Source organism: Brachyhypopomus gauderio, unplaced genomic scaffold, assembly GCF_052324685.1.
Source record: "Brachyhypopomus gauderio isolate BG-103 unplaced genomic scaffold, BGAUD_0.2 sc247, whole genome shotgun sequence".
Taxonomy (NCBI): domain Eukaryota; kingdom Metazoa; phylum Chordata; class Actinopteri; order Gymnotiformes; family Hypopomidae; genus Brachyhypopomus; species Brachyhypopomus gauderio.
In genome coordinates, this window is record NW_027507068.1 from 144,769 (window position 1) to 153,308 (window position 8,540).

Below are 8,540 nucleotides of genomic sequence, written 5' to 3' on the forward strand. Positions count from 1 at the left end.
TAGATTGGACAGACACCTGAAGTCACACAGGGAGCCGTCAAGCACCCGTAGAGCAGTCATTATACAGGAGGTCAAAAGAAATGTCGTGCTCAGACAAGTTGCCCTCGTGTCCGATTTAGACCTGAGGGAGAAAGAGGAGGAAGTGACCAGACTGGGTCATGTGGCAGAGGATGCCCCATGCTCTGAGGAGGAGGAGGAGGAGGAGGAGGCGGCGGCGGGGGCAGAATGCTCCAACTGCAACACTAAAAAAAACAGAAATCAAAAACCTGAAAGATGTTGGCTGTAACAACAGAGCTCCAGCTGCTGAGGCGCAAAAAACCACCTTTTGCACAGGCGCCTCAAAAAGAAGTCTGTGCAGGCACACAGAGGGTTAAAGAGGGTTAGGGTGACGGCCCAAACCAAGCATAGTGTAAGCTGTCATAGAGCATTTAAAGTTAACGTGACTGCTCTGGTGTGTATAAAGTATAATGTATTTTTCTTACAATCTGAACCTTAAGAAAAAGCAGCTGTGCAGGAGGCAGAGGCAGGGGCGGAGCAAGAGCAGGAGCTGGAGCAGCCTGCCCCCCCAAGAACCTCAATTTCCTGATCATGTGCCTCAGCTCAGTAAGTGCATTCAGGTGTGCTTTGGCTGAATTTTTTAAAGTACGTTTCCTTTGGTGGAAAATAAGTAATTCCTCATATCTCTTACGCTTTTAGATGAACTGCTGGAAGACTACCAGCACCACCAAGAGGGGTCTGACCCTTCATACAGACTACAAAATAATGTCAAGAGTAAGATATATCGCATAAAGCGGTTTATTGCTTACATGGCTGTGGGCCACAGCCACCTCCAGGAGTTCACCTTCTTGGACAACGTCACAAGGATTAGTGAGTATGGGACTATTCTTTACTCTAAAATTTTGTTTTAATGTTTAGATGTTTTGTGACTCATATGTACGTTTTCATGTTTTGCAGATGGGTCAAAAGCCTAATGGGGAGAAGGTGGTGGCTAGCACACTATAGCCCATAAATTGGGCTACATTTTTAATACTTATAAGACACGCCACCCCCCACCTGCCGCCTGAAGCCCGTTTCCCTGATCAATATAACTAGGGAAATAAAGGGCATCATAAAAAACAAAGGCGATCCGTGGTAATACATGAAATTTAAGTAAAGGAGTGCAAAGATGGACACGCCATCTCCAAAGAGACGCTCCTGCAGTGTCGGGTAAAAGCCAAGCAGCAGATCCCTGAAATATTGAGTGAGTCCTGCATCATACCTCACTTTAATAACATTTTTTCTGCTGCACTTTACATCAGTCGATGTGTCTCATTCTTGTGTTTTTATTTGTCAACACAGAGACCCTGGAGACCAAGCGATCTATAAAGCTTCAACGGTCATTTTACGGGTATGTAACGGCTTACCTGTCGTCTATATACGGCCACCGGACTGGGGTCTACCAGAACCTGCAGGTGGAGGAAGTGATGAGAGCCAAACACAGTCCAGAGTTGGACGTGTACCTCATCAATGTGAGCGCACGTTCAGTTCATAACATTGTGTTTTATACATACAGCATGGCAAAATGTGTCATTTCTTGTGTGTTTTGTCCTTTTGTCTTTCTAAACAGGTGGAGTCTCATAAAACAAATGAGACCTTTGGTGTGGCCCAGCTCCTCCTCACTGGGGAGGAGTACGGATGGCTTCGGGCTTATGTGCAAATTAGAAAAGGGCTGACTGGGGGCAAAATATCTAAATTTCTATTCTCTATTTCAACCCCAAATACATGGAGCAAATGAAGCTCCCAGGCAAACCCAAGTTCACAGATTTAAGAAGCTCCATTGCCACCCATGTAAGTGTTTTTTTATAACAGAGGTGACTTGTCACTAACAATTATGTATTTTCCCAGTGGTCTGATTTTGTTTCCCTTCACAGGCAAGAAACGAACTGGACCCTAAACAAAGGGAAATGATGTCACACTTTATGTGCCACAATACGGCCACCGCAAATAAGTTTTACGCCCTCAATTTAAATCCAGCCTGGTCAAACCTCCTCAGAGCTACCAGAAGCCCCAGCTTCTACAAACAAGAGAAAGAACAAAAGAAAACACCTGCGACCTTCTAAAAGACTTGCGCTGGAGTCATCCGAGGAAGAAATGGAAGTTCCTTTTCAAGAAAGTGGTACTTCCTTTGAAGAGATATGCACTCTTCACACACACACACACACACACACACACACACACACACACACAGTAAAATGTGCATGTATGTATTTGTGTTTTTTTCAGGACATTGAGGAGGATGAGGAGCAGGGGGACAAAGAAAAGAGCACATCACAATGTAAGACTTACAAGCTCACCAAGGCTTGTTTTGAGCAGACTTTCGCCACTCAAATTGAGAAAAGCATCCCCCAAAAGAATTGGAATACTTCATATGATTAATCAAAGGGACAAAAATGTAAGAACCCACAAAGCTGTTAAACGGTTATATAAAAAAGTGTTAATGTAGTGTTAAGTAGTATTTGAACTTGTTCATGTTTGTTTGTTTTAGCTTTTTAATGATAGTGTTGTGTTTATAGAGTTCAATTTTTCTAGTGTATATATATTTAAATTAGTGCTGTCAATTACAGGTGCCGCGATTAAAAGTACTCACCAGGATTTAGCTCAAGCTTGCTAGATTTTCTAATTAGCAATCCAGGTAAAATTAGTGGAATCAACACAATCCAGGAAGCCTGAGCAAAATCCTGGTGAGGACTTTTAATTGCAGCACCTGGAATTGACAGCACTAATTTAAATTGTTCTTGTTTCTACCGTCTTATCATATCCATAGTGTTCTATTTTGCTAGTATGTATACATTTAAATTGTTCTTGTTATTTTAATTTTGCATATTCAGTGTTTGTTCAACATATTTTAATCATGCTTTTTCATAATTCCATTTGTATTTTAAATTTTTAATAAGATATTTTGTTTCACAATATGTTATATGTTGTTCCTTCTCCTTAAACCTTAATTTAAACCTCCTTTAGTTAAACCTCTTTAATTAAACATAAAATAAAACAAAATCAAATCACAAAACATCCCACTTGCAATCTATTTGACTGATTGCAATAGATTGGAAGTGGGACGTAGGAAAATAAATATAATTAATAATATTATATAATATAATAATAATAAATATATTTTATGCTATGTAACCTTTAGTGTCACGCACCGTTATTATAATAAACTTAGGACTACGCCACCGTCAACTAGAGGAAAACCAATCAGTAACGTTTCACCCGCGCTATATTACTGCTGGCGAAAATAAAATTGTTAAAACTGCAGAGGCTGAGATGCAAATCATTTATTGTGTCAGAATGGCGGATTTAGGAGACTAAATCCCCTGTGGATTTTTTATGGTAGTGGACCCAAACGCCTTGTCCATGCAGTAAGCAATATTACAAGCGTGAGAAACCAAAACCAAGTCGCGCTGAATATTCAGAGAAGATGACGAGGGAGAACTGAAAGTAATCGCGGAAATACTCAATGTGTGTAACAGGAGAGAACAGAAAGCAATCACGGCAATAACTGACGTGGAAGACACAGGAGAACAGAAATAGTCACGGAATGAAAACCAAAACCAAACAGATAGGAAGAAAGACAGCAGGAGGAAAACTTGAGAGAGGCCAGGGAGCGGCGCAGGAGGTAAGTACTCGAAGTGACAGTATAACAAACAAAAAATCTTAAACAAGAAAGAGGCCGGGTGGCGAGACACCTTGTAGAGACAACAGAGAAAAGGGCTGAAGGTTGGCCATCCTTATAAACCCAGGACAACAGGTGCAGGCCATCACCGCTGATTAGCCTGAGGTCTGGCTCTTGGGCTCCTCCTGGTGGCGACTGGAGGACCCGCCCTGGGGCCAGCCCTGACAGAGCCCCCCCTCTAGGCCCGAGACATTTACATTTACGGCATTTAGCAGACGCTCTTATCCAGAGCGACTTACAAACTGCTTTGCTTCTGATCACAGAATACATCCTAGGAAATAGTACAGATAGGCCAGAATTCAAGACACCATTGAGTCAGACTACTACTAAACTACAGGAGTCAGTATCATTACCTAGTGGAGTGGTTCCCAAACTTTTTCTGCCGTGACCCCCTTTAGTAGATAAGAATATTTTTATTCTCCACTGCCACCTATCGTTTCGGAGAACACTGCAGTGAAGCTCGCGCAAGTAAACGCTTCGTGCAGGGTCGCGCGATGTGGGCGGAGTCACGCGCTACGGTCACTCGCGAAAGTATAAACCAGGCTTTACTTCCAAGCTCCGCGCCCAACCTAGGGGGCGCGCCCCCCACTTTGGGAACCACTGACCTAGTGTTTGCAAGTTAGGCATTTGCCAAGAAGCACAAATAACCATAAACAGATTGTTTGCAGAGACCCCGCAAACAATCTCCTTGCCTTGTTTGAATAAGACAAAGGAAGATTCCCAGGCTTCTACCATAAGTAGCAATTAAAAATAAATGTTAGTACTCCGTGTCAGTCACATCCAGTCTACTGTTGCTCCTCTCCTGATCAGAACACCAATCATACACATCTGTTATTATTCTTAACCAATTGTGTTAAGACATGTTCTTTATTCTGTATTTAACTACATGCATTATCATTACACTGGAACTCTTTCCTGACACCTGGCCAGCACTGGATCACTGAGGGTAGAACAAAATTCTAATCCTGTTTATGAACCCTTATGAACAGTCTAGAGATGATTCCATTAAGACATGGGGGTCTAAGCTTTGTTATGTTAAACCGAATACAGGGGACAACCCCAAAACTTGGTTGTTTTGCTGTGGTGCATAACTAACCCTAACCACGAGTTCAGGTGGTTCACCTCTTTCCTTGAATTGTCCAAGAATTTAAAAGGAGGTGGATCACGTTTTCTGTAACTTGGCTAGAGTACAGGTGGCTCCTGACACTTCAAGTTTGGGATGGACAAGAATGGGATATGGAGGCAGTTATGATTTTATAATAATTTATAAAATTTAATATATAATTTATATAAGCTTCTGCACGTCGATGGTGGGGCAGGGGTAGAGTCTTGGACCCCCACCCCAAAGTTGCTCCATCGGGTTAGGGTTTATATTTTTAAAAAGTCTTACACTAGTTTTTCACTATTGTCAAAGTGGTATGAATGGGTTTCAATGGGCGGGGCTCCTTGACTATTGCGCCCCCTGGTGGAGCTCCAACTCGGGGGTATATCTAGGGCCCTGGGGGGGGGGGGGGGGGTAGGATGACGAGGGTTTGCTCTGCGGGGGTATGGTGCACCCCCTTGGGGCAGGGGTAGAGTCTGGGACCCCCACCCTAAAGTATCCATCTCAGGTTAGGGTCCATATTATCAAGGGGTTTTACACTAGTGTCAAAGTGGTATCAATAAGATTCAATTACTTTTATATTAGTCTGGTTAGTAAAATATTCTTTTTCAGGATATGGCACCTACACAAAGTGCGTGTCCGATATGTGCAGTTATTTACTGCAACTTATCACAGCACCTCCGGGTGTGTCACAAGGTGACAAATAAAGATGAAATGACGCTACTGCTGCAGCTCTCCAGTGGGAGGTAAGTGAATAATTAGCATGTTAGCATGTTATTAGTGTGTTATTAGCATGTTAGTATTGTATTAGCATGTTAGTGGGTTAGCAAGGTATTAGCATGCTAGCATATTGTTAGCATATTAGCATGTTGTTAGCATGTTACCATGTTAGCAATTAGCATGTAACTAATGTAATTAGCATGCAATAAACATGCATTGAGCTAATAATGCTTATGTAATTAGCATGTTTTGCATCTTTTTGTGTAAAATTTTTTGCAGAGTGAAAGGCATTTTCGATTGCAAGGTGCCGGACTGCAACTCCTCACACATCAAGCGCTTGGATAAGCACTACAATAAAATGCACCAGGATGTGTTGGTATGTTTAAAACCATCTGTTGTGTAGGACTGCATATTAGCTTATTAATATACGCATATTGCAATTTTTTCCCTTGTGTTTATTTTTTAGATTGGGGACCTTGCCAAATTTACAAAGTTGTCGAAGGAGGAGTACATTTTAAGAAGCCTGGCCTCATTAAGGGCGAATGTTCCTAGGCCCCCGCTTGTTTCAACGCTGGATGGGGGTTACAGCCCACTTCCAGCATATTTATTACAAGGGTCTTTCACTGACATGTCCAGTGAATTGGACGAGGCCCCGGTCCCTTTTGAGCCAGAGCACATCGGTGAACCAGAGGCATGCTCCACCCCAGTTGCTGCGACATCCGTCCCTGGGCCCTCCACCTCTGTTGCTGTACACTCCACGGCAGACCCTGCGCCTTCCACCTCAGTGCCTAGGCCCTCATCCACCACCAAATGTGATGCTCGCTCATCCTGTAAGTTATCAAATCTGGAGGTACAAAGGTTAAAGAAGGCACTTGCGGAAGCTAGCCCCGGAGAAAAGTGTCAGAGGCCAAGCTGCAGGGCAAACTTTGAAAGGTTGGTGGACCTGGAGAAAGCCTTCAGGAATACACAGTCCCCCATACGGTCCAAACACAGCCTCAGCTCTCCGATTTCGAAAGAAATCCACCCTAACATCAGTAAGTAGTGTCATAAAGGTTGAGAGTTTGACCAAATTTTTTATGTATGATTCACTAATTATGCTTAATATGTCTTCCCTAGGGCGCATTGTTAAGGAATTTACAATTGTAAATTCTGGTGCAAACCTGGAGGGGCGAAAAAAGGAGAACGCCATCTCGGCGGAAAATCACATTTTCCGTTTTGTCAACTTTAGTATGCGTGACATGCCAGAAAAGAAGGGGACATTCTCTTTCTTGCGAAACGGGGATAATTTTGGAGTAAGTAACGCATGTCATAGTGAAAGTTAACATGCATACGAATGAGCAAATGTCTGCATATTAATAAGCTAATATCTGCATACTAATGAGGTGATATCAGCATACTAATGAGCGAATACCCGCATATTGATGCGGCAATATCCGCATATTAATAAGCTAATATCCGCATACTAATGAGGAAATATCCGCATACTAAATAACTAATACCCGCATATTAATGGACTAATGCATAACAATGAGGAATTTTGCAAATATAACAAATTTGTTGTATTTGCAGATACATGACTCACCTGAAGGGGAAGGGGCTGGCGGTCACCACTGTCAGAAATATCTTCCTTACCCTTCGCAAGTTCATTAAATATTTACATTGCCTTCCTATAATGGATGCAAGGATTACAAAAAATGACATAGCTTGGTTGAACTTAGAAGTAAGCAAGCGACTCACAGGCCTGAAAAAAGAAGTAACAGTTCACCGACAAAAAGTGAAGAAACGCCTCAGCAGTAAGTGTAGAATAGCTCCATTAATGATGTGCATATTAATGAGGTGGTCTATGCATATTCATGCGTTGATATGCGCATATTAATGAGCCAGTGCATAATGTGTTTCAGAAAACAAAATCAGCAAAGAAGAAATCAGGTCCTTTCGAAAAAATGCCAGGAAGCTGATTCCTCTAAAACTGGGTAAGTCATTTGTTTGTGCATGCTAATGTATTTTGCTAATGTAACAATAATGCTAACGTTATGAATTTTGTGTCAATTTAGACCGTCTTGAGAAATACCCGAATACCATGACAGCGGCCCAATTCATAGGCCTGCTATCAGGTTATCTTATCCTGAGTTAGGGGTAGGGTTCATATCATGAAAGTGGCATTTTTCCATAGACATATGATGAAGATGCCTGATATTATATACATGTCCCTGACCCTAACCTTTTCCCATAGGTTTTAGCATGGACGTGTCCATAATATATTATCAAAGTGTCTTGAATTAGGGGGCAGTGTTGAGCAATTTTCTTGGACGTTTTGCTAATATGCCTTAGTTTTTTCCTGATGCCAACTGTATGATACGATTATGTTTTTTCCCTAGGGTTAGGGTTAGGGTCACGCTTAAGTTTGCGTGACCAGACAAATATACCTGGATGAATCGGTTCATTACCCTCGCGAAGGATTTGCCTGGGGGTGGATCACCGTTCTTCTTCAACAGGAATGGAGGGCAGTGCAAAAAAACTATTAGTCCATTTCAGGATGGAGTGGACACGCTTGGGTTTTGGAGGATGCCAGTTTTAAGGCTTTCAGGACAGCAATGGTGTGCCACGTAAGTATTATCCATATGTAATTACCATGGTATGAATATGTAATGAGGATGTTACGCCTATGTAATGAGCATATTATGCATATGTAATTTGCATGTTTTTCCCATTTTCAGATCAAAAACATGCCTCCTGAACAAAAAAGAAAAATACAACGTGCCATGTGCCACTCAGATGTGGTGAGCTCTAAATTCTACGTGCCTCTTAGCACAGTGGCAGAGGCTGTTGAGATAAGAGAGCTCCAGTCACAAGCCCTAGAAGAGAGCCCAGCAATGGGCGAGAGGCCAGAGCCTGCCAGGGAGAGCCCATCATCCTCCAGTCAGGTTGTGGCCAAAAAACGGTCAGCAAAGAGAAAAATTCGGTTCATTGACAGTAGTGAGGAGGAGGAGGATAAAATACAGG

General features: G+C 42.3%; 1 protein-coding gene and 1 long non-coding RNA gene across 3 annotated transcripts; both read left to right on the top strand.

Annotated features, from left to right (window-relative positions):
* Positions 1 to 234: 234 nt before the first annotated feature.
* On the top strand, positions 235 to 1,207 carry LOC143504267 (uncharacterized). Its single transcript, XR_013127509.1, has 3 exons — positions 235 to 603; positions 697 to 867; positions 955 to 1,207. It is a non-coding gene; the product is annotated as an uncharacterized LOC143504267 (long non-coding RNA).
* Positions 1,208 to 1,344: 137 nt separating this feature from the next.
* On the top strand, positions 1,345 to 7,330 carry LOC143504265 (uncharacterized). 2 transcript variants are annotated; one of them, XM_076995782.1, is made up of 10 exons: positions 1,345 to 1,508; positions 1,607 to 1,827; positions 1,911 to 2,155; positions 2,263 to 2,431; positions 3,513 to 3,658; positions 5,430 to 5,563; positions 5,817 to 5,913; positions 6,004 to 6,571; positions 6,654 to 6,829; positions 7,107 to 7,330. In XM_076995782.1, exons 5-10 carry the CDS (start codon positions 3,581 to 3,583, stop codon positions 7,185 to 7,187), a joined length of 1,134 nt encoding a protein of 377 aa, XP_076851897.1. In that variant the 5' UTR covers positions 1,345 to 1,508; positions 1,607 to 1,827; positions 1,911 to 2,155; positions 2,263 to 2,431; positions 3,513 to 3,580; the 3' UTR covers positions 7,188 to 7,330. The 2 variants fall into 2 exon arrangements, with proteins under 2 accessions (XP_076851897.1, XP_076851898.1); XM_076995783.1 differs by lacking the exons at positions 1,345 to 1,508; positions 1,607 to 1,827; positions 1,911 to 2,155 and having other exon boundaries at positions 2,227 to 2,314.
* Positions 7,331 to 8,540: the final 1,210 nt, after the last annotated feature.

Coding starts and splice junctions, on each gene's coding strand:
- LOC143504265 (XM_076995782.1), top strand. CDS start 3,581: ATGAAAACCAAAACCAAACAGATAGGAAGAAAGACAGCAGGAGGAAAA. Junction 5,564..5,816: donor CTGCAGCTCTCCAGTGGGAG/GTAAGTGAATAA, acceptor AATTTTTTGCAG/AGTGAAAGGCATTTTCGATT. Junction 6,572..6,653: donor AGAAATCCACCCTAACATCA/GTAAGTAGTGTC, acceptor TGTCTTCCCTAG/GGCGCATTGTTAAGGAATTT.